Source organism: Mus pahari, chromosome 4 (genome assembly GCF_900095145.1).
Source record: "Mus pahari chromosome 4, PAHARI_EIJ_v1.1, whole genome shotgun sequence".
In the NCBI taxonomy this organism is placed as follows: Eukaryota; Metazoa; Chordata; class Mammalia; order Rodentia; family Muridae; genus Mus; species Mus pahari.
This window is the reverse complement of record NC_034593.1, coordinates 15,665,911-15,690,704: the sequence shown is the minus strand read 5'-3', so window position 1 is coordinate 15,690,704 and position 24,794 is coordinate 15,665,911. Positions and strand designations below refer to the sequence as shown.

Below are 24,794 nucleotides of genomic sequence, written 5' to 3'. Positions count from 1 at the left end.
CATCCATTTGCCTAAGAATTTCATAAATTCATTGTTTTTAATAGCTGAGTAGTACTCCATTGTGTAAATGTACCACAGTTTCTGTATCCATTCCTCTGTTGAGGGACATCTGGGTTCTTTCCAGTCACACTCATCTCCCTGTCCCCTGACACCTGTACTAATAGGAGAATTATTAAATATCTATGGCACATGTGTATAGGATATTTTATAGATCTAACAGGTGGATAGCCATGTATCAGTCTGCGGGAGAAGATGTATTCATTATTTAAGTTATTACAGGTGGTTTTTGTTTTATGTGTATGCTATGCAGTTACTTGGATCCCACCACCCCAGAAAGTTACTGACCTGCATGCTTGAGGTTTTAAATTCATGAAACAGGTATAATAACAGTTACTATAGTTATAGCAAATCATTACAAAAAATGTGATTATTAAGTTCAACATGAATTTAAAATTGTGGATCATTAAATAGATTTACTGTGATAGCACGAAGAAGACAAAAGCCTTTCTGGGACCCATGTTTATAGGAGAGGAAGTGTTTTGAAGGTCACACACCAGGCTCTGTGTAAACCTTAGCTCTTAACGATGACATTGAGAGGGGAGGTCATTATGTTTTTATTTTGTATTTCACCATTTTGATTTCCACAACAAATGTTATTTTTATAGGGAAAACAGTCCCATATAATCACTAGTTAAAAGAAGATTGACTTGGATTTATATTTTATTTGGCTATTTCTAGTTTTATCTTACTTTGAAGCGTTGTGACTTTTCTAGGATGGGAAGGAAATGTCATACGTTAATTCTGTTAAATTCAGAGTTCCTTAATTCATACCTGAATTATGTAAGTTATACTAATATTACTGTTACTTATTAGAGCTTTGCTAGAATTACACATTTTCAACTGTGATAAGATTGCTAGATGAAATGTAAATGAATCGTCATAAGACACTAAGATGAGAAGAGAGTATATTTCAGAACCTCTATGGCTGATGTAACTTAAAAACACACCTCAGCTGCTGTCGCTTACAGGTCAGTTGTGTTCCTTCTTTGAGTCAGTGATTCCTGTGTTATATTATACATTCCATTTTCAGGCAGCAAAATAAGTGGTTGAGTTTCTAATTCTAAGAACCAAATGCAATCTTGCTTCCTTTTTTTAGGAGACTATCTGGTAGCAATTGAAGAGAAAAACAAATCTATATTCCTGCGTGCTTACGTGAATTGGAGGAGTAAGAGGAGCGACAACTCCCGTGTGTGCATTCGAATGGTTGGCCACAGTGTGGAAGCATCCTTCTGTGAAAGCTTTAGAGACCAGATGTCTATAATTGAAATGCCAATGTCTGAGGCCCCTTTGTGCATTTCGTGTTGTCCTGTGAAAGGAGATCTTCTTGTTGGATGTACCAATAAGTTAGTGTTATTTACTTTGAAGTATGATATCATTAATGAGGAATTCTCAATATTGAACTTTGAACGTTCATTAATTATACACATAGGTAATATCACTCCTGTTGAAATCTCTTTTTGTGTTGGATATGTTGCTGTCATGTCTGATTTAGAAGTCTTACTCCTAAAACTGGAGTCAGACCCAATACATGGAGAGAGAGTTAACCAACACCCACAGGAAACCAGCAATCCATTGAAACAGACAGAAGGTAAGTGATGAGTTTGACTTTCTAGTTTTAACTATAGAGAAATCATCTTTCTTGATAACCTTTAAAGAAACCTGGTATCTACAGTGGCATGCCACAGTTCTTATTTTAGTTCTGGCTTAGGTGTTCCTGTTACCCTGCTTTGTGTTTATTTATGACTATCCATAGCTCACTCTGCACTGTGTAAATATATTTCTGTTCTTGTATTCGTCAGTATGTGAGTAACGGAGCAACTGTTCTTAGATGAGGGGTTTCTGAAGAGAAAACCGTTGGTGCTCTGTTGTTGAGACAGGGTCCCATTGTGTCCCTAGCTTCCCTGGGACTCACTTGATGCAGGCTCTGCGCAAATTTGGGATCTTCCCGTCTCAGGTTCCTGAGTGTAGTCATAGCTGTGAGTCCCTGTGCCTGGCTTCCTGGACTACGTGGGTTTCTAATCTATGTTCTCATATTCAATATTTAATGACATTTAATAATACTAGTTATTAAATGTTGCCCTCTTCCCATTTTTTTTTTTTAAATAGACAATAAGCTAGAGGTTTTTTTGAGAGGAATAAACCTTAATTGAAATATTGCCTCTGTGATCCAGATCTCTAGGCAAACCAATGTGGCATTTTCTTAACTACTGATGTGAGAAGGCCCAGCCCATTGAGGGTGGTGCCACTCCAGAGCAGGTAGTCCTGGGTTGTGTAAGAAAGCAGGGTGACTGAAGCCACTGGGAAGAAGCCAGTAAGCAGCCCTCCTCGGTGGCCTCTGAATCAGCTCCATCCCTGAGTTCCTGCCCTAACTTACCCAGTGACAAAGTGTGATCTGAGAATTGTAAACTGAAATAAACTGTGGTCCTCCCCAGGTTGCCTTTGGTCAGTGTTCTGTCACAGCAGTATAGACATAACTAGGACATATGTGTCTAGTGTTCATTCTGGAAGATGGTAGCACTTACAGTTGTTAAACTCTTAAATTTTATTTTTTAAGATGCCAGTAATGAAACGTCACAGCTTGAGTCAGAAGATTTTGTTATCTGCCTAAAACCCATGGAACTCCTTGGTGAAAAATGTGAACAGTCTGGAATATCTGTTAAACTGGAGTCCACAGGATTAGAAGATGAAAAAGTTAAATATTTACGGGTTCGGCATCTATTATATAGGTATGAGAATCCCTTTTCATTCACGAGCTTTTAGCTTTTTTATGCTGGCTTAAAAAAAATCTGTGGAAATTAGATCTCTTCCCTTTCTCTTCTTCAACCCACAGACGTTTCGCTCCAGATATTTCGTTCTATGTCTTGTCTGATAACATCAAGTTACATTCCCTTCAGCTGCTACCCATTTACCAAACCGGTAAGTATAGCTGAGCTGCAAGGCCTGAGCTGGAAGGAAGACCCGTGTGTAGACAGTAGGTTTTTAATTTTTTTTCTGCTGAATCTTCCTGAGGAAAGGAAAGTCATATTGGCTAGGAGAAGTGAAACCATTAGTAGGATATGACCAGAAAAACTCAATTCTTTTTTTCTTTTGAAATAGTCTATAGACCCAAAGAAGGAAATCTGTGAGCACTTTTAGAGTAGAGGTCTGTCTATTCCTGCTGAGAATTTGACAGACTTTCTTAGGATGGCCTTGTAATCGAGGTAGAAAAGCCTGGTTCGAGTGGAAGCTCATTCAGAATATACTACTTTTCAATCCTGCATACTGCACTTACCTGGACACATAAAAATATAATGCGAGATATAGTGGAGTTAGTCAGGTTCTTTTTTAAGCGGGAATAATGCTTGATTCCTAGCACTGAACGAACAGGGTGTGGCGGTATGCACTTGTTATCACCTGGGAGACAGAGACAGGAGGGCCAGAAGTGCAAGGTCACCCTGTGACTACACAGTGAGTTCTAGGCCAGCATGGGCTCCATAAGACTTTGTCTTAAAAAAAAAAAAAAAAAAAAAAAAAAGGTGGGGACTCTAATTATGACTTTAATTGGACTGTTTTGAACTTTGGCACCAGTGTCCTTAAGTGTTCACCAGAAATCTAATGAGCGCTGCACTTGCTCATGGCCCATTCAGCATCTTCAGATGGTTTCTGGGAAGATGTTGCAATTGCATGTCTTTATAACATTTAAGTAGATGCTTATTGAATAGCTACATTTGTTGACCACTGTGCTGAGTACTGAGCGAAAGCAGGTAACACGCCTGTACTTATGAAGCTAATTGCCTAATGGTGAAAGCAGATACTCATCACATACTGACAACACTGAAGTAGTGCTCTGTGGGAAACGAGCCCTGGTATATTCAAGCCTGTAGCAAAGACCCCCTGTAGAGAGAATGCCTTATATAATGTATGGATGCATCACCTGTAATTAAAAAGCCTCTGGCTTAGGCAGGAAAGAGAGGTGGGGTATTTAGAAGGAGAAAAGAATTCTGGAATATAGCCAGGGAAGCAGGGTGCTGGAAAGGGGACAGATACGTGGGACCTGAGCACAGGTAACCAGCCACGTGACAGAATGTAGGTTAAAATAAATGGGTTATCTTAAGTCATGATTCTAGTCAGAGAAGAGCCTAGCTATATGGCCAAGGTATTGTAAATACATTTTGAGTCTCTGTCTCATTTCTGGGAGCATGGGGCTGAGAGGAAGAACGAGGTCCCAACTTCAACAACCCTCTGACTTTTTCTGGGGTCTAGGAAGGCTGCCTCTTGAGACTGTAGGGTGAATTGTGCTGACTCTGGGATTGAGATAGCTTCAGTGGAGGAAGGGGAAGAGAGGGTTCCAAATAGAGGAACCCACAAAGTTCTCTCGTGGGCACAGAATCTATATTTGAGGAACTGAAAGAGTCAAGACCAGAGAGAGTGGAGAAAAAAATCGGTGTGTGTCAGCTCTTTCATTCAGTGAACTACCTATACAGTTGGAATAAAAAGCCCTAATCGTCCAGGGCCAGTGTGACCTAACTGCATTCATTTTGTCTCACCCCAACCTGCTTACTCTTCTCTAGCCAAGTTTCCTTTTCTGTAAAACCTATAATTCCTTCCACCGAGACCTAGAATGTGCGTGCTTCAGATACTGCACGAGTGATATATTCACATCTTTTAGCGCACAGCTCAAATGTCACCATACTACAGAGGACTCCCCTTGGTTCTCTAACTTTGACTCACTTTTATTTTTAGTGTGTGTGTGTGTGTGTGTGTGTGTGTGTGTGTGTGTATGTGTGTCTATCAGTCTGTCTGTCTGAGTGTGGGCTTGGCATGTGTGTTGCTGGCAGAGGCCAATGAAGACACTAGAGGTTGTGAGACACCCAACTTGGGAGCTGGGAACTGAACTCAGGCCCTCTGAAGAGCATCACGAGCTCTTAACTTCTAAGCCTAAGTTTAGGCCCTGTGCTCTCTCTGTTTAAAAGCTCTCTTCTCCACTTAGGAGTTCGTTTGTTCCCTGTCTCAATTTCTTCATTAGAGTGTGAGGGCTCTTTGAAAGAATTCCCCTTGTTTTGTGAATTGCCAGAACATCAACAGCAGTACTGCATGCAGTAGGTACCTTGGGAGTATTTATTGAAAGGCTAAAGGACTGTAGATGTGTGGCTTATATTTGAGCTGAGTCCAGGATGGGGTGTGTAGATATTTTAGAAGATGAGGAATTTTGCAAGGTGTTACATAAGAGGAACCAACATATGTAAGCTGTAACATTATCATGTGCCTAGAGATTAGTGACTAGTTCTGTTTAGCCAGAGCTCAGATATGTCCTGGAAAGAAGGAAAAAAAAAATGTAGTTGGCTTTGGGCTAGTTATGGAAAGTGCAGACTGGATTTTCAGTATCAATGGGGATCATGGAAGGAGGAAGAAGACTTAAGTATTTGAAATATAGCTAGTTGAAACTGATACATACTGTAAGTGTAAGCCATACACTAGATTTGAATGTTTAGTATAAAAATAAAAAAAATCTTAGTTTTTTGTTTCTTTCTTTTTTTTTTCTTTTTTTTTTTTTTGGTTTTGGTTTTGGTTTTTTTTTGAGACAGGGTTTCTCTGTGTAGCCCTGGCTGCCCTGGAACTCACTTTGTAGACCAGACTGGCCTGGAACTCAGAAATCTGCCTGCCTCTGCCTCCCAACTGCTGGGATTAAAGGTGTGTGCCACCACCGCCTGGCTAGTTTTTTGTTTCTTGTATGTTGAAATGGCAGTGCTTTAGATATACTGGATTACTGAGCAACATTATTAAAATTTTCCTGTTTCTTTTAGTTTTGGAAAATAGTAGAGAACTTTAAGTCCAGTTGTGAAGTAATTGTTTTTATTGACCATGTTGATGTAGACTCATGCTTTTTTCTTTTTTGAGTGACTTAATTTTTATATCAGATATTATGATAGAAGAGACCCTTGTGGATTATAGAATGAGAACATTTATAATACAGCACAACAAAGGGAAAGTTGTTTAAAAGAGAGTACATGTGGCAATGGAATGAGGAAAATACTGCTTTACAATAAAAAAAAAATACATGATTAAAATTAGTATAAAAATAAGAACAACTCAGTTCTGATAGTTGTGTTTCTTAGCTTAATTCTGCATTAAGTCAGATAAATGTGGTGTATTATAAGATAAGGTTGGCCCATTATTTTTGCGCTCTGAAAAGATTTTACAGAAATGTAATCATTTCGTACCCTCTGCCCCAATGGTCCCTGTGCTTTGGAGGGAAAGCCATGATACAGGGGTCGATGTGTGCCCGGATCTTAGTATTCGGTGGTCTCTGTTTTCTCTATACCTTCACTAGTTGTGGGTCTCTGACAATCCACATCTGCTGCAAACATTCATTTCTCTAATCTTGGTTGTGAGATGCCCTAACCCATGGGCATAAAGATAAGCGATTAAGAGTCAGTTTACTACTGTATCCATTTATCAGAGTAGACTCATGCTTAATCAGGATATTATTATTATTTCTTGAGCAAGTAGTTTTGCTGTCTCTTGGAAAACCGGTGGTCCCTGGTGGACACTCCAATATTAATAACCTTTGATAAGTGTGGCTTACTGTTAGTTCTTGCAAGATGCTGCTTTCCTAAGTACCTCCTCCCCATAACATTTCTTACTGTCCGCTCCCCCTGAGCACCTCTGCGGTCATTGTATGATACAGTAGAGCCTGCATAGGAAAGTCTAGATATTGATTCTTTTATTTACGGGCTTCATAGCATGTCTTTCTTGAATTTTTCCAATGCAGGTTTTCATCCTGATGAAAATGATTTGTCGCAGAAAAAAGAGATGCCAAATCTCTTCTGTTTCTTCTCGTTGCCTCACGTGGGCTACCTGTACATGGTTGTGAAGTCTGTTGAATTAATGTCAGTCTATTGGTATCCTGAGAAGTGTCAGCAAGCCGTGCTCACACCACAGTTCTTGCATGTCATCACAAGGTACGGCCCCAGTGTCACTTGTTGGCCTCGACCTCACTTCCTTTTCTGTAAGTTCTCAAGCTGGTGCTGAAGTCTTTGACCACTGAGCTATCTCTCCAGTCCCAAGAAAAAGTTCTTTTAAGATTTACTATCATCTCTCAGAAGTAGAGGGAGAATGGAGGGATAGAAATACTCATTTCCATCCCATGTGCAAAAAGACTCTCCAGTTTTTCCTCGTCTGATTGTCTACAGGGGTAGTAGAGTGAGGAGTCAGTGAGCGTACCTACATCCATTACATCTATACGTTACTTCTCATGTCATCATTGGGACAGATGGTCTACAGAAGTAACTTGAAAGGAGGGATTGATTAGGCTCCTGGTTTTAGAGATGTCAGTGAATTTTGGTGAGGAATGTGTATCTGAAAGAGCCTTTTGCATCCCAGCTGATGGGAATCAGAAAAAGAACTGCTGGTGCTAAGGGGGCTTTCTCACTTTTCCCTTTTATTCTCTCTGGGTCCCCATCCTCGAGGATGAACAATCATGTTCAAGTGGATTTTCAGGTTTCCAAAGACACGGGCGATTCCCAGGGTTCTCTCGCTGCCTCACTGCTGTGGATTAAGATGTGAGCTCCCAGATGTTCCTTCTTTCTGCCATCGTGAACTCTAATTCTCTGACACCATAAACCAAATTAAACTTGTTTGTTTGTTTTGGTTTTTCGAGACAGGATCTCTCTGTGAAGGCTTGGCTGTCCTGGAACTTGCTCTATAGAGTAGGATGTCTCAAACTCTTAGAGACCTGTCTGCCTCTGCCTCCCAAGTGCTGGATTAGCCTGGATTACCCTGCCCAGCTAAACTCTTTCTGCTATAAGTTACCTTGGTCATGGTGTTTTCTCACAGCAATAGAAAAGTAACTAAGACAGGCATCTTGAATGTATACTCTTTATTCTTTTTGTTTTTCTGTTCAGCAATCCACTAGTAGCTAACAAGCAGAATTTTGCTAGGTGGAAACGAGTCAGAGGTTCTTGCCTGTCTTAGATAAGGTTTCCATTGCTGTGAAGAGACACCAAGGCAACTCTTATAAGGGCAAACATTTAATTGGAGCTGGCTTACAGGTTTAGAGGTTTAGTCCGTTGTCATCATGGTGGAAAACATGGCAGTGTGCGGGCAGACATGGGGCTGGAGGAGCCCAGACTTCTACATCTTGATGGGAAAGCTGAATCTCTCTCCTGCCATGGGTGAAGTTTGAATTTAGGACCTCAAAGCACCTCCCCTGCAGTGAAGACTTTCCTCCAACAAAGCCACACCTATTCTAGTGAGGACACACCTCCTGGTGGTGTCACTCCTGTGGGCAGGGCACTCAAACTTCTGAGTCTAGGAGGCCAGACCTATTCAAACCACCACACTTCCTTTTGTCCCTAGAAGCTAATGATCCTTGACTGTTGTGTCCCATCTGTCCCACTGTCACTCTCCTCCCACCTTGCTTGTCTGTGCCCCACCCTCTCAGTACCTCTTCACATAACAATGCTTTCTCTGAAGGAGGTGAGTAAATGTGCTGCTGGCATTCGAGTTTCTGTGATAGCTTCAGAGATGATTTCCTTTAAGGTAGGAGAAGCTGTTAATGGTGGTACGAGATGGAAGCGGTATCACTGAGAGCTAGGGAGAGGCCTGGCTGTATGCCCTGTCATAAGAGGTGCAGAGCACCACTGTGAAGGCAACACCTCTCCTAATAGGTTTTCGTTGTTCTGGGACTTACTGTGTACATCAGGCTGGCCTCAAACTCACTGAGGTCCAACTGTCACTGCCTCCTGAGTGTTAAAAGGTGTGCATCGCCACACCAGCCTTCCCCCTGGTTTTAAAGAGCTCATGCTGGTGTTTACTTCTCCAAGCTCCTAATTTGTTTTCAGAGTCATTCTTGTAAATCGTTTTCACGATGGATCCAATACTAAATTCTAAGTGATCACATTTCTAATCAATATGGGTATTGATTGAGATAAGCACAACAGATAACAACAGCTGGGTGTCTGTGTGCTCTCAAAGTGTCCTCATGTCTCTTTACCCTGGGGTTGTAGAGGGAGATAGAGTCAGGAGCCTGGATCTAGTTGGTTCTACTCCCTAGAGAGGCTCAGCCAACATGAACGTTTCCAGTGTTCAAAGCAAGATGGTGGGCAAGGCATTTCCGAAGAGTCCTGTTTCTCATGTTCATTTTACCACTGTTGTGTCTGTGTATTCTGAGTTGGTTATGCCACATAATGGAGACTGAATTTCATTCTGAGATGATAGGGTAAGCAACAGTCAGGAAATAGGTCCTAATCTGGGCTCTGAAAGTCACCAGTTGATACTTTGAGTTCCTTTTAAGGGCACTGGGCTGCTTTGTAGAATGTGGATGTTGACTCCAGCCTGGCCAGCCTTACCCTTTGGTCACGGTCAGTGTTTGAGATTGTGTGGGAATGAGGTAGTCTACAAACACGCCTTAGGGATTGAGCAGCACTGTCCCAGTCTACCTCACCATCACGTGTCAGATACTCGTATTGCCTTCATCCCTCCTCTATTTCTCTGTTTGCCGATGAAGCCCTCTCCACCGCCGAGGTCGTGGGTGCGTTGGTTCCTGGCTCTCACTTTGCTCAGTGCACATCTCTTCTTCCTTAGCCAAAGCCTGCAGTGTTTCACGGTGCGATGCAGTGCAGCGGTGGCACATGAGGAGGACCTACACATGGATACTACTCTAAAGGTCAGCACTGGCTTCTGTTGACAGTAGAACAGTGAGCTCAATGGAGCACATGAATGCTTATACACATGTTTTTAGGCCTGAATTTCGTGAAGACGAAAGGCCCCAAAAGGCCGTATTCATTGTGCTGGGTGATTTTATGTCAACTTGACACAGGCTGATTTTATGTCAACTGGAGTGGAGGGAACTCCAATAGAGAAAATGCCTCTATAAGATCAGGCAAGCAGTGGAGCATCTTCTTAATTAGTGATTGATGGGGGAGTGCTGTCTATTGGCTGGTGACCCTGGCTTCTGTAAGAAAGCAGGCTGAGGGAGCAGTGTGGAGCAAGCCAATAAACAGCATGCCCCCACAGCCTCCGTATCAGTTTCTGTTTCTAGGTTCTAGCCCTTCTTGAATTCTTGTCCTGAATTTCTTCAGTGATGGACTATGTTGTGGAAGTGTGAGCCAAATGAACCCTTCTGCTTTGGTCACGGTGTTTCATCATAGTGATAGCAATGCTAACTAATACATTCATTAAACTACTCATTGTGGATAGAAACTACTAAGCATTTCTCATGTGCGATTTGACAATTTTAAAGATTGTTTCAAAGCATTCTAAGTGTTATAAGTGATAGGTATAGTGTACCTTTAGGGCAGTGTTTCTCAACCTGTGTGTCTTAACTCCTTTTGGCAAACCTATCTCCAAAAATATTTCCATTATGATTCATAACAGTAGCAAAATTATAGTTATAAAGGAGCAATGAAGATAATTTTATGGGTGGGGCATACCACCATATGAGGAGCTGAATTTAAGGGTCATAGCTTGAGGAAGGTTGAGAACCACTGCTTTAGAGGGCAATTCATAACTGTGACACATTACTATTTATTTGTTTTGTTTTGTTCTTAGCTTTTCTTTCCCCCTTCATAGAGCAGCCCAGGCTGGCCTGGAATTTGCTAGATAACCCTGGCTGGCCTCCAACTTGGATCAGTTCTTTGTCAATCTTTAAAGTGCTGGGATCACAGGTTTTATAGTCTTGCTTTTAAAGACGTATTGGTAGCAATTGTACCAATTAATTGTACTATTAAAGCAGTATGGTCAGCATTGTGCAACTGAATGTGATGCAGGAAAGTTGTTTCTTTTACTATCATCAGAATACAATTTTTTATTTTCCATGCCTTTGTTACTGGATACGCAAGATCAATCATCAGTTCATTTTTTTTTTTTTTTACTAAGAATAGCCTTAATATCAGAAAAGCTTTGATTACAAGTGAATGTACAAATGTAGTTTTTGATGATCATTTGACCTTGAATTTCTTTTCTGAGAAATGTAGTCATCTGAATGATATTATCTGGGTATAAGTTAGTTGAATGAATTTTTGTAACAAATGTGCATGCTGCAAGCAGCCCCCAAATTAAGCTGGTTTTACAGATTACTTTATGTCTGCCTGCAATCTTTAGTACCCTTTTTGGGACAGATGGCAGGCTGCTCTCTGTTAATGATTATTAACAGATAGGATGATTAGTTAGTAAATAACTATTTGGTTCTGCCTAGTGAGCCTGTTGTTATTTTGTTTTTTGAGACAGGATTTCTCTGCATATTCCTAGCTGTCCTGGAACTTACTCTGTAAACCAGAACTCTTGCCTCAAACTCAGAGAGCTGCCGGCCTCTGCCTTCCAGTGGGTACTGGGATTAAAGGCATGCACTACCCCACCACCACCCAGCTGAGGTACTGTTACCACAGTACTATTAGCAGATATCTGGAGAGAGAAAGTGTCCTAGAGAGACACATGGCCCAGGCTGCTATAGCTCCCAGACTTTGTTCACAAGAAAGGGATTAGGGTCAGGCAAACATACAAGCGTTTCTTTCACACAGTCATTTAAAAGTGCTACAGTGTGGCCTTTTATAGCATCTGATTAGGCCCAGAACCTCCATTCAGTAGAGATTTCTCTGGTGGAAAGGTATGAGTCCAGGCTTCTCTTCCAGCAAGGTCTTCAGGAACAATTGCAGTAGCGCCCACAGCTGTGAGGCCCTTTCTGTATTTATAGTGAGAAAAGCTCTGTAGAGCAGATGGTTACTGACATGCCTAGGTTAGTATTCTAGAGAACAGGAACTGGGTGGAAGATTCTTCTCAAATGAACAGACTGACTTTGTTGGCTTGTTTTTAAGGACAGGGCCTCGTGTATCTCAGGTTGGTCTCTAAGTCACTTTGTAGCTGACTACAGCCTTTGCCTTCTGCTCATCTTGTCTCTACCTCTACAGTGTGGGGATTATAGACATGAACCACTACCCCTGGTATGATGTGCTGGTAACGGAACCCAGAACTTCGTGTACCCTTCCAACTAAGCTACATTCCCAGCCCTAACTTTTGAAGATGAGGTTCACATACCTTCATTCCTGGGGTTAAATTTGTAATATATCCTTTATTAGGCTTGCCCACCTGTCAGTATGGACGTTTGTGCTCTAAGGATACAGCTTTTCATAGGTTTGAAAGCCATCTGTCACTTTAAAAACCACATCATACTTCTGACGAAGGCAGAGCCTGAGGCCATTCCAGAGAGAAGAGGGTCACCCAAGAGACTTATGTAAGCATTCCCCTAGCCCTACACATCTCTGCTAGTTTCTGGAGCAAAGTATAACTGGTATATTTTATGTTTATCTTAGTTTTATTATTTTAATTGAAACTCAGAATGATCAGATAGATGGCTTTTCCAGAGATAATAAAGATGTAAAGATCTCTATAATGTTGCTTATAATTTACCATAGGACTTTTATAAGCAATAAATTATAAAATGGTTTGAGTATCTATCACCTGTATTGTGAATAAGAATCTAAAAGACATGCCTTCTCTGTGGAACAATGGGGATAGACAGAACCTGTAATGTTAGTTCTGGCCACAAAGATTTTACTGCTTTTCTTCTTTGGACTTTAAGCATTTCCATTTTTTTAAACCAGTGGTCACTTTTGTATTGTAAAAGAGCTTATTAGTATATTTTTTTAGATTTAGATTAAGTTTATTATTCATTTATACTAATGAATATATATCATAGTAATAGTAAGAGATAAGACAATGTTGCAAACTAACTCACAGGCTTATGTAACGTGAACATTTTCCAGTGAAGTGAATGTTTTACATGTTGTTTCTATTAAGATGTTATGGCCATGGCATGCTAGACTCATGAAGCCATGTTGGAGAGAGCAGAACAAAGCTGATGCTTAGAGAGCTTAGTGTTGGAGAACTGGAGGTAAATTGGCTTATCAGCTTGTGACAGAATGGTAAATGCTGTGTACCTGTGAAGTTCTGTGAACTATGCACATCGACTATATGTATACTAATTAACCAAGGAAAAATTAAATGGAAGTGATGTCATACTTGTATTATTTTATAGTACCCAATATTTACAGGTGAAAGCTGTAGTTTATTAATAGTATGTCTTCTAATTTTGACCCTTTTCAGTTCTAGAAAAGATGCCAGTGTTAGGAGCAGCAACCCTCACGTGGCTGAGGCTGCATGGAATCTGTATATCGTGAACACCACTGCGCCAGTTCAGCTATACAAAGAAATGGTACTTTTTTCAGACATCTTATTCTTCATAGAAATTTAGAGTGAAATTGGACATCAGAGGGTGAGTCTAGGCAGACATTGTTCTTGTTGCTGCCTGATCTCTGCCCCTTGTATTTCACCAAGGAAACCTCAAATGAGGGAAACAACGTGGATTTAATTGATTATACATTCAGAACACTTCATCCAGACAGCTTTCAGCCTCCATCGTGACTTTCAAGCCCGTGTCTTTCTTCACCTTGTTTTCACAGCTTCTGCCATTTGAGAGCAAGTAGTAATTCCCTCCCTCAGGGGAAGGCCCCTTACTCATGCTCACCCCTCAGAGAGGAACTGCTGAATTAGTTTAAGCACAAGTAGCCATTGATGTTGAGCCCCAGTGTGCTGGTTGGGTTTTGCTTACATACCACAAACCTAGACATAATCTGGAAAGAGAAAAATCTTAATTTATTCCTCCATCAGATTTCCCTGTAGGCAGGTTCTGTGGGGTGTTGTCTTAATTAATCTCTGAGGTAAGAAGGCCTCGACCACTGTTTATGCCACCTCCTTATCAGGTGTCTTTAAGTGATATAAGAAAGCAGGTTGAGCAAGCCGTGAGAGCAAGCTTAGAAACAGTTGTGCATCTGCCCCAGTTCCCTTTTCCACCTCTTGGCTTCCCCTAATGTAAACTGTATGCCAAATAAACCCTTTCCTCCTCTAAGTTGATTTTGATTAGCGTTTTATCATAGAAACAGAAGCTAAACTAAAGCACCTGGCAAAGAGAATGAGAAAATGGAGTGGAAAACTGCAGGTCATTTATTAATATCTCATTCTTTGGAGTGTAACAGCTTGTCCCCATGTGTAGTAGCTACAGCAGCTGCAGCCTATGAGGGGCCTACAGTGGGCATTCCTGTCCTGTCCGAGGAGTCACAGTGCCTTACTCCTCTCTGGCAATTAAAATACTTTCCTTTTAAATAACGCCAGGTTTAGAGAAGTAGTAAGAATGAGAAAAATACAAAATATAGCCAACACACAGACTGACCGTTGTCTGTAGTCCTCCCTATTTGTCCTCATGGTGTACCGTCCTTTCTCTACACAGTTATTTCCCTTGGTCCATTGACAAGCTCACAGATTTTTGACTCTAAGCAATCAGATACTGTCCTGTCTTACCACAGTAAGCTGTGTGCTGCAGTAAGTTTAGTCTCGACTCAGCATCTAGTCCACAGTTTATATCCCACACAGTGTAGCCAGTCTCGACTTCATAGCTTCCCCACCAGTCCAGCCTAGCATCAGGTCACACGCTTAATTGTGTTGCCTTAGCTCCCTTTGATCTAGAACATTCCTAGAGTCTTTCCTTTTGTTTTATAACATTAACATTTGGGGGACAGATTTCCTCTCTACTTTTTCTTTTCTTTGTTTTGAGAATGTTCTTAATTTTGTCACTTTTTTAAAATAATTAGATTATGGTTATACATACTCAGGCAGAAAACTGTATAGATAAAGTTGTATTTTTCTACGCTGTGGAAGCAGATAATAACATTGATATCTTCCTGGTGGTACCAATTTTGGTAGTATGGTTAAGTGTTGATTGACTTATCTCTGATATTTTTACTCTAGTAATTATATCAGCTTTGTCCTGGAAAGTCGTAGATCTCATCCAAATGTGAGAACTGAAGTCTGATGATTCTGGTTATTGAGTTATCAGATGATGGCCCACATCCCACTCTCATAATTAATTGTCATAATTAAGTCACCCAGTGAAACTCAACAGGGGAGACTTGTTCTTAGTTTGAAAAAGCTAAGTCACAGACCTTTAAAGAAGAAACTAATTATTTCAAGTGTGTTCAAAAGCCTTATCAAATTGGGAACAAATTATTGACAACTACATTATTAGCGTTATAATATCATTTGGAATTTCTTAATGATTTAAGCTCCTAACACAGTAATGTTTGTAATCATATGTATATCAAATTGATCTATAGATTGTGGAGAAAGAAAACTCTGCTAAGGCTCTATTAATATCCAGGTTAGGGTTTTGTTTTTTTTCCAACTTGAAAAAACTAGAGTTATCTGGAAAGAGAAACCTTGTTCGAGAAAATACCTGTATCAGATTGGCCTGTAGGCAAATCTGTAGGATATTTTCTTGATTAATGATGGTTGTGGGAGGGCCCAGCTCCCTGGGACAGTACCAGCCCTGTCAGGAGGGTCAGGATTATATAAAAGAGCCGACTGAGGGAACCCAGGTTTAATTCTCAGCACCCATACTGTACCTCCTGACTGTCCATAGCTACAGTTCTCGTGGGTCTGATGCCCTCTTCTGACCTTCAGGCATTCATGAGGAACACAGACATACTACATGCATGCAAAACATTCAGACATTCAGACATAAAATTCATTACATAAGTCTAGGGGGAAAAAAAAAAGAGGAGGATGAGAAGGAAAAGAAAGGAGGCTGAGCAAGTTGAAGCAGCCATCCCTTCTGGTTTCTGTTCCAGTGTTTGCCTGCAGGTTTCTTCCTTTGCTTCCGTTAGTGATGGACTGTGACCTAAAGCCAAGTAAACCTTTAGTCCCCAAGTTGCCTTTGATGGTGTTATTTTATCACAGCAGTAAAAAGCAAACTAAAGCGACATGCAGCTACTTTTTTAAATTTTAGTGTTTAATATACCTACATATTATTTTTAATAACAAGGTGTACCAGTTCTTAAGAGCGGGGATGGGGTGGGGAATGGGCGGTCTTCAGGGACACTAGCCGTTTGTCTTCTTGTTTCAGGTAGACTATAGTAACAGCTACAAGACTGTGAAAGCCGAGAGCTGTCTCCACTTGCTCAGTGAGGCTCATCTGCTAGTGAGAGCTGCCCTGATGGATGGCAGTGGGCTGGAGCCTGCAGAGAAAGCAGAGCTCCTGGAAGCCTTTAAAGAAAGTTGTGGACACCTTGGAGACTGTTACAGCAGGTTGGTGAGGCCTCATAAGCGTTCTTACAGAGTTTTGCATGCACATAGCAGGCTTTTTTTAACCTCTGGGAGTTGGTTCATTTTCTCATTTGTTTCATAAGCATGCTGTGTGCCAGGTACATATGTAGGTATGTGGTAGGCTGAGAGATACAGAATGGATATGACCTACCCAGTGTCTTTTGAGTGTCAGTTTGTCAGAGGCACAATAAACCCTCGACCTAACTTTTGGATTTGGATTTGGTCTTAATTCATTTATTATTTATCTATTTACTTTGTTTTATTTTATTTTGTTTTCAGGATTATTTTATTTTGTTTTCAGGATGTTAGGGGCACATGCTCAGAGAAAAAACTGAGATGGTTTTGGTACTTGTTTGTTAGCTTCAGGGAGGGGTATAACTGGAACAGTCTGAGATATTAATATTAGTAGTCAGTGCTTTCATGATATCAGAAAGGCATATTAAGGTCAATAGAGTTTTGTATTTCTGAGAATGAGTTTTAAAAATTTTGTATTGATTCCCTGTCCCTTCACATCCCCCCTCCCCAAACAAATAAACAAAACAAAAAGAAAAAATCAACAAAAATAACACAAAACATCTCTTCATGGAAGCTGTAGTATATCACAGTGTGTCACACAGTATACACTTTTGTCTACACATCTTTACGTGCAAATGTTTATTACAGTGAGTAATTGGCATGTGCTGCAGTATGAACACTGCCTGCTCACTGGTCTGATCTCCTGTTGTGACCCTGTATCAGGAGATCCCGAAGCTTTGGATCTGCTGAGCCAGCCCCTTCACAAGGTCCATTAGTTCATAGATGAGGTAGATGTTGGGGCGGCCCAACATCTGTATCTGCCCTGTGTCTGGGTCTAGTTGGTAGCTGGGTTGGTCAGCCTGCCAAAGCTCTCCCACACCCTCACAACCAGAGCCAGCAGTGTCCTGGCTAGCTCACCCAGTGCTGCAGCAGGGAAGGACCTAGGCCAGCTCTCCTGCTCTCTTGCCCTCAGGGCCAGCCACACTGTGCTGCCCAGCTGAGGCTGGTTAGGCGGGCTGCCTTCTCCTGAGTGCTGCGGTGGTGAGGGCCAGGGACAGCTCTCCAGTTCTGAGAATCGTGTTTACAGAAAATTTTTGTAGACAGTGTTTCATAGGCTTACATCACTGTGTAAGAGCTTGTCAGCGACCGAGATAAACTATAAATGCCGTTTTTAGAGCCTTATTAAATATTAAAATGAATGATTGCTTTTCTACCTGTGATATGCTCAGGAAAAATGCTAATGAGAGTGGCCTTATAAAAGTCAAGCTGTGAGGCTTATGCCGTTGAAAAGCATGATCTGTTTTATTACTCACTGTGTTAAGTAACTGCCACAGAAATGCACATTTGAAACCCTTTAACATTTCTCTCTCTCTCTCTCTAGGCTTACCACTGAGCAATCCCATCTCTCCTTGCCATACTATAAGATGTCTGGTTTGTCTCTGGCTGAAGTCTTGGCCCGTGTGGACTGGACAGAAGAGAGTGAATCACAGAAATATGAGAGAGGATTAGTATTTTATATTAATCATTCTCTTTATGAAAACCTGGATGAAGAATTAAGTGAAGTGAATATAATTTTCTATAAAGTTATAGCTTTTCTCTTTAACTTTTAGTAGTATTTAGAATTTAAGTTCCAACATTTTTTTTCCTAAAAAAATTAGCATGCCCTTTACTTCTTTAATGGTCTTAGAATTACAGCTTGGGAAAGAATTTAGGCGTGACTTTCTCATGTGTCCTCAGTATTCAGCATGGAAGCTGTTGTGGCCGAGGGACTTGCCCAGTCACAGTGAGATCTATTCTCAAGTGAAGCACAGAATGCTGGTCCCTGCCATCCTCTGCAGTATGTTTTTATCCCACAACTCCATGTGCCCTATTTTCAATGTCCAAACTTTATTTAAGGGCCAATGACCTCTTAAAATATTATTATTATTATTTTTATTGGAGATTTTCTGTATTTACATTTCAAATGTTTCCCCTTTCCTGGTTTCCTACCTGGAAACCCCCTATCCCATCCTCCCTCCCCCTGCTTCTATGAGGGTGCTCCCTTACCCACCCACCTTTCCCTCCTCCCAGCCCTGACATTCCCCTCACTGGGGCATCTAGCAGTCACAGGTTCAAGGGCCTCTCCTCCCATTAACGCCTGACAAGGCCATCCTCTGCTACATATGTGGCTGGAGTCATGGGTTACTCTTTGGTTGGTGGTTTAGTCCCTGGGAGCTCTGGGAGGTCTGTTTGGTTGAAGATTATTTTTAGTCCCTTTCGTATTTTAAGCACAGTTGGAAACTGAAATACCATATACTTGGATATTTCAAGGGAACTAAATTTTCACCTGAATTATATTATTGAGTATATTTTGAACTAAGTTGTAGTTTAAACTATAGATTATTAAGTATAATAGTATTTTCTCCTATGTGATTAAAATTAAAAATGTTGGTCACAAATTGCTATATCTTTTTCACTGCTTTTATTTTCTTATTGTATCTCTGCAGACAGTTCATGTCAACTCAGTTTTAGCCTTTCAAATATTTTCATAATCTCTGTGTTTCTCAATAACAGTGTATTATTTATCTAGTGCAGTTTTATACATACGTTCCTTTTTGTCCCCTGTTTCCTATTGGCTAACTGTTTATTTTTTGTTCATACTCATCAAAGGAATTAGCAGCAAAAGTGGCTCAGATATTTCATGCGGCTGAGCCGAAGCAACTGCCTCATGTTCTCTCTAGTCCTTCTATGAAGAATATTGATCCCTTAACTGCCTTGCATTATTTAAAGAAGCTGGATACCTGTGGAGTTTCACCTGTCTTAGTGACCTTGACCAAGGCTGCAGTGGCCTTGAAAATGGGAGATCTTGACATGTACAGAAATGAGATGAAAAGCCATTCGGAGGTATAGAACAATGCCTGGTGTTAACAGAAGTCTGAAAGATAATTGGAGTAGTTCCTGAGGCATTGGGCTTTCTTCTGGCATCTTTGCACCTCATGGTTTCTTAGTGACAGATAACAAACAGTGTTAGATGGAACTTTATATCCGTCAAATGGAAAAAAAAAGATTGATAAATATCAGCAGTGGCTACTGAAAGATCTTTCATCATTGATGTACCACATATATTCAGAATATTACGTTTGTTTGTACAGAAGAGTATAAAAGCTATGCCCAGAGCCAACAATTAGAGAATGTGTTCACTGAAAGCATCAGAGGGATGAGTTTCTTAAGCATAGAAAGGAGGATATTAACTGTCAGCCACAGGAGGTTAATAGGAAAATCACAATGACACCGAAGAAGGAAAGGTCATTGCTTTGACAAAAGGGATCATTTAGGAATAGAGGCCAAAGATATTAACACTTAGGGCTCGGGACAAGGGGATCATTTGTGTTTCTATGTCCCAGGTCTGTTCGAAGTTGTTCGCATGTATTGTATCACTTAATTCTTGTTGGGTGCTGAGATCAGTGTTACTATAACTGTCATCATACACATGAGATAGCTAAAATAACGTGTTTGTGATTGCACAGTCGGTCAGCATTGAGCAGGCAGGGTAACTTTAGAGCCTAGGCCTTGTTCTTATTGTTGCCTGCTTGGCCAAATGCTCCTGGTATAACTATGCTTCCTAAAACAGGGCACACATCATTATACTAGGAGATGGCTTGCCGTGAAAACAAGTCAGCATCGGGAATCTGCTTTGAAGAGTAGAATTCTGAAAGTCTGAGTTAACTTTCTACACCTTTGAAAGGACTTAGGGTGTGTGTGTGTGTGTGTGTGTGTGTGTGTGTGTGTGTGTCTGTGTCTGTGTCTGTGTCTGTGTATACATATGTATGTATAATTAATCTAAAACTCTTAACAAAAATGGAACATCTCAAAGTTTAGTTATCTATTAATTTATACGAGAAAGATAATAATATTCTTCTTGGGAATAAGAGTTTTTGTGGCTAAAACGTAGAAATACAGTGTTATTAACTGGCCCCTAAATCATGAAGACACTAGAAAGAGATGAATAACGTAGATGCAATGTATATTTCATTCCAACAATTTTTTCTTTTTTAATCTGAAGATGAAGCTGGTGTATGGCTTCATTCTGGAACCCCGGCTGTTAATTCAACAGTGGAAAGGACAGATGGTTCCTACTGAACTTGCGATTGACTTGAAGGAAACTCAGCCTGGATTGCTTGTGGCTTCAGTCCTGGGCTTACAGAAGAATGATAAAATTGGAATTGTAGAAACAGATTCTTTCTTTAAGGTTTGTCCAGTTGAAAATGTAATTTTTCTGAGTGATCTGATAGAAACCAAAAGAGATTAGGGAATAGAACTGAAGTTTCACTCATAACTGAACAGATAGACTTCTGTATAATCAGTTTATAATGTAAACATACAAAAGACTTTCTGCAGAAACTCCATGCATGCCACCTAGAGTCTGTTTCTTATTAACAGAAAGTGTGTAACTTAGTTCTTGCCGTGACAGTCAAGCCAAAATTATGAGCTGCACGATCGCATGGTGTAGCGATAGCTCTGCTGTCTGACCACATGGCGGAGCTATAGCTCTGCTGTCTGTCACTGGCTCTGCATTCAATGCGGGATGCTCTCCTTCCTAGGTGCTGTGTGGAAAGGATGAAGACACAGTTCCGCAGCTTTTGGTAGACTTCTGGGAAGCTCAGCTCGTAGCTTGTCTCCCGAATGTGGTACTTGAGGAACTCTTTTTCAAGCTCATATCTCAGTACGTCTGGAGGTTATCTGAGAGGCAGTGTCCTGATACCATACCACTGAGAACAGCGGAGGATTTGGTAAGGCAGTGAAATACCTTAAATGCATACATTGTGTGCTGCAATAATCTGTATTTTGTTTTTAAGAGAGAGGGAGCTAGTGCAGTGCATGCGCAGATACAGATGTCCTATGCATAGAGTCTAAAGGTCGCGCCCAGGGGTCATTCTTAAGGACTCTGTCCATTGACTTTGAAACAGGCTCTGTCATTGTCATGCAGGATACGAGCTGACCAGAGGCCTAAGCTATCCTTAACATTGAGATTACAAACTTGGACCACCACATCTGACATTTTCCAGGTTGTAGGACTCAAAAACTCAGATTTTTATTCCTGTGAGGTAAACACATTATCTACTGAGGCTGTCTTCCTAGCCCCTCTCTTATTTTTAATGCTTAGAATGTACCTAGGACTGAAGTTCCCTACGTCTTACATGCTTTCCCATTCTAAAGAACACCAGCTCGGGCTGTTGAGATTGCTTATCCCGTAAAGGCCCTTGCTGCCAAGTCTGGTGATCCGTTTCATCCCTGGAACCCACAGTAGAAGGAGGGAACTGACTCCTGAAAATTGTTTTCCAACCTCTGCACGTGCACACACACACACACANACACACACACACACACACACACACACACAAATAGATAAATGAAAATGGTAAGACTACCACCTAGAAGCCAGGTGTCATGGCACACACCTTTAATCTTGCCACTCAGCAGGTAGGGGCAGGTGGATCTCTGTGAGTTCCAGGCCAGCCAGGGCTACACATGAGACCCTGCCCAGCTCAAATTTCACACCCTCAAAATAAAGAATATGGCCACACTCCTTTATTACCACCCTGCAGTGTCCCAGCATATGAGAGGCTTTCTCCAGAAGGGTCACCTTGAGCAGTTTTGAAAGGTCTGAGGCCGGGGGCTACTGCACTGTCCTCTTGCCTGTCAGGGCCACGCTTGGGCTTCAGATGTGCTGTAGGCAGCTGTGACAGCCGTGGTCACCTCCCCATCCTGCTCTGGTTTCCATAGAATCCTGTTGCTGTGTCTGCAAAGGTCACCAGGGTACTCCATGACAATCATCATGAGATCTTAAAAGAATATTTTCTCACCCCCCCCAAAATGATTTCCACTGTTATCTTAGGAGTAATGCTATTTTTTTTTCTTGAAAGCACTTCTGTAGAATATTTTTAAATTTCAAAATATTAGGAAATATTTATTGCAGATTATTTGAAATGAAAGCAACAAGACTGCAAACTTTTCCAGGGAAATACATCTGCAGAGCTTCCTCTTCCTAGTTGAGTATGTAACTGAATGTATGATGCGACAGAGAATTAGTGACTAGATGAAGAGATTATTTATTACTTGTCTCACTGTTGCTGTATTTAGCTTGTGATGCATTTCTGTCATGTTTCAGATAAATGCCTGCAGTCATTATGGCTTAGTAAATCCATGGGTTCATGTGTTAACAACATCTGATTCCATAGCTGATAAAAATCACACAGAAGACCTTCTGAAATTACAGGTAAATAAAAACGCCTCTCTTACTTTTAAAATACACAGTATATTGCAGTATAGGAAACAATTTAAATATGGTGTAATATCACATGTCTTGTTAATTTAGAATATAGCTTTTTGAGGGGCAAAAAATCTGTAGTGGATCCCAGTTGGGAGCTTTGGAATCCTGGCTTCTGGATGGAACTGCTGAGACGAAGCCTCTGAGCTGGGCGACTGGTCTTGCTGCAGGCGAATGAGCTGTACATCTGTCCTCATTTTTAGAATATATGTGAAGACACCTGTGGGGAATAAAAGTGTCCAAATATATAGGGATCTTTTGTAAGTATGAGCTTTGTTTAATGCGGCTTAACACAATTTAGACTTCATACCCACCGAACCAATACCATCTGTCTTGTGAATAATATGTCAAAGTAGTCAGTGTCTGACCCCAGAAGAGAAGTTTTCAAAAGAATTGTGGGTCACAATTATGGTAGAGGAATCCTGACTAGAACTGTTTCTACATGAGACATGGTAGGCCAGGCAGGGCTAAATGTATCTTTTAATATCATTTGTTGGCCCAAGGACTAAATATAATTTTCGCCTTTTTTTTTGTTGTTGTTGTTGTTTGTTTATTCACTGTAGCCACATATAGAAATCAATATTTCATGATAGGAATTCTGAGTTAAATGATACTCTTCAAAAATTCAGGAGTACTGGCTACCTGTGCCCTGCACTGTTCCTGAGGCCCTGGTCTGCCAGGTGCTGATGGCTCTGTGAGCAGTGCACAGCAGGTTCAGTCCACACCACTCTTCTCCGCACGGCTTCTCATGCAGACGCGCTGAGGCTCTCGAGTCTTGTCTTATACCCAGAGGCCCTTAGACATTTTCTTCTCTGTGAGCTTTGTACGTTCGGGATATATAATTCCTGGTTTAAACTTTAGGAATTGGCCAAAATGTGGATTTTATTGATCATAGAGACAGCTGTTGAGTTGGGGACGGGCTGGGGACGGAAGATCGGGAGGCTAGAGTGTTTAGACTCAGTTTCCAGACTGTGGCCTATATTCTTCTACTGAAATCACCAGAATTGGATATGGTTGTACATGCTGATAATTCTAGCACTTGGAAGGATGAGACAGAAGATCATGAATTCAAGTCCAGCCTCAGTAATTTACTAGTTAACTACAGCAATATATCACTAAAGGAGATTCTTTCGTTGTCTCTTATCGCTAGTACATATAGACACTGCAAGTCCTGAGGTGTTAGCGGCTTCTTTGTTCATTTGATAGCTCAGTCTGAGAAGTACAGTAAATGTGGGAGACAGAATCGGGCCTTGTCCTCCTAACACACAGAACAGGGAAGCAATCAAGTTGTAAGTGTAATATGCTATGAAAATTTTACAGATATAACTTCTAAGCATATTTATAATCACAACCAACCGGTATAATTCAGTGATCATATAAATCCCTGTACGTAACAAAGGATGGATTTTTGTTACTTAATCTTTTCAACCAACTTTTTCTTTAGAATGGGAAGTTGAATCCATTACTTAAAGTTAGTATTGAAAAGGGTTTGTTGATTGCTGTCATTTTGTTGTGTGTGTTTGTAGGGGAATTCTGCTGTATTCGTTGTCTTATTTCGTGTTGTTAGGTGGCCTCATTTGTTTTCTTTATGTGGCCTGTTGGGTTCGCTCATCCTCTCTTCAGTATCTTCGGGTTCTGGTACTCTGAAAGCTTTCTTTCTTCAGCTACGGCAGGGAGCTTTGCTGGGTAGAGTAGTCTGGTTTGGCGTCTGTGGGCCTTTGGCGTGCATTGCACCAGACTCTGCTGGTCTTCAGGCTCCATCAGCAGTTTTTCTGGTGTGTTTGCCTTTGCATGGGACTTGTGTCCTTTCTCTTGCTGCTTTCAGTATCCTCTGTGATGTGTATATTTAGTGTTTTAACTTGATGTTCCAACTTATTTGCTTGTTCTAGTTGGTGTTCTGTGTGTCTATATGGTTGTGTTTTTCCTTATTCTGGGAGTTTTCTATAATTATGTTGAAAATGTGTTCTATGCCATCGACATGGGACCCTTCCCTCTCATCTGGGCCTCTGCTTTGTAGACTTTTCATAATGCCCTCAGTTTCTGCATATTTCTTTCACCCCTTTCTGAGAATTTTTGCTGTAGAAGATGGAAAATATTCTGGTTAAACTTTTCTAAATCTTTCCCCTGGATATGCTTCTTTTAAGATTATCCATAGATCCCCATGCTCATGGATTGGCAGGACTAACGTAGTCAAAATGGCCATCCTGCCAAAAGCAATCTACAGATTCAATGCAATCCACATCAAAATTCCAACCCAATTCTTCACAGAGTTAGAAAGGGC

The 24,794-nt window shown here is 40.9% G+C and overlaps 2 protein-coding genes across 5 annotated transcripts in view; one reads left to right on the top strand and one right to left on the bottom strand.

Annotated features, from left to right (window-relative positions):
- Window positions 1-24,794, top strand: part of Hps3 (HPS3 biogenesis of lysosomal organelles complex 2 subunit 1) — a 40,242-nt gene that overhangs the window by 3,332 nt on the left and 12,116 nt on the right. For 2 of the 3 annotated variants that reach the window (XR_003843711.1, XM_021197166.1), the window contains exons 2-14: window positions 1,157-1,648; window positions 2,615-2,786; window positions 2,891-2,976; window positions 6,812-7,001; window positions 9,625-9,706; window positions 12,114-12,268; window positions 13,141-13,249; window positions 15,992-16,173; window positions 17,588-17,768; window positions 18,856-19,089; window positions 20,249-20,434; window positions 20,787-20,975; window positions 22,355-22,462. Coding sequence is in view for 2 of the 3 variants with exons in the window: in XM_021197166.1 (XP_021052825.1) it covers window positions 1,157-1,648; window positions 2,615-2,786; window positions 2,891-2,976; window positions 6,812-7,001; window positions 9,625-9,706; window positions 12,114-12,268; window positions 13,141-13,249; window positions 15,992-16,173; window positions 17,588-17,768; window positions 18,856-19,089; window positions 20,249-20,434; window positions 20,787-20,975; window positions 22,355-22,462 (2,366 nt within the window). In the remaining variant the exon portion in view is untranslated. Of the gene's footprint in view, window positions 1-1,156; window positions 1,649-2,614; window positions 2,787-2,890; window positions 2,977-6,811; window positions 7,002-9,624; window positions 9,707-12,113; window positions 12,269-13,140; window positions 13,250-15,991; window positions 16,174-17,587; window positions 17,769-18,855; window positions 19,090-20,248; window positions 20,435-20,786; window positions 20,976-22,354; window positions 22,463-24,794 lie in introns of those variants that run through there. The other variant, XM_029537906.1, reaches the window with a different exon arrangement.
- Window positions 22,429-24,794, bottom strand: part of Cp (ceruloplasmin) — a 57,575-nt gene continuing 55,209 nt past the window's right edge. For both annotated transcript variants that reach the window (XM_021197165.2, XM_029537904.1), the window contains exon 20: window positions 22,429-22,733. The gene's annotated coding sequence lies outside the window, so the exon portion shown is untranslated. The remainder of the gene's footprint in view (window positions 22,734-24,794) is intronic.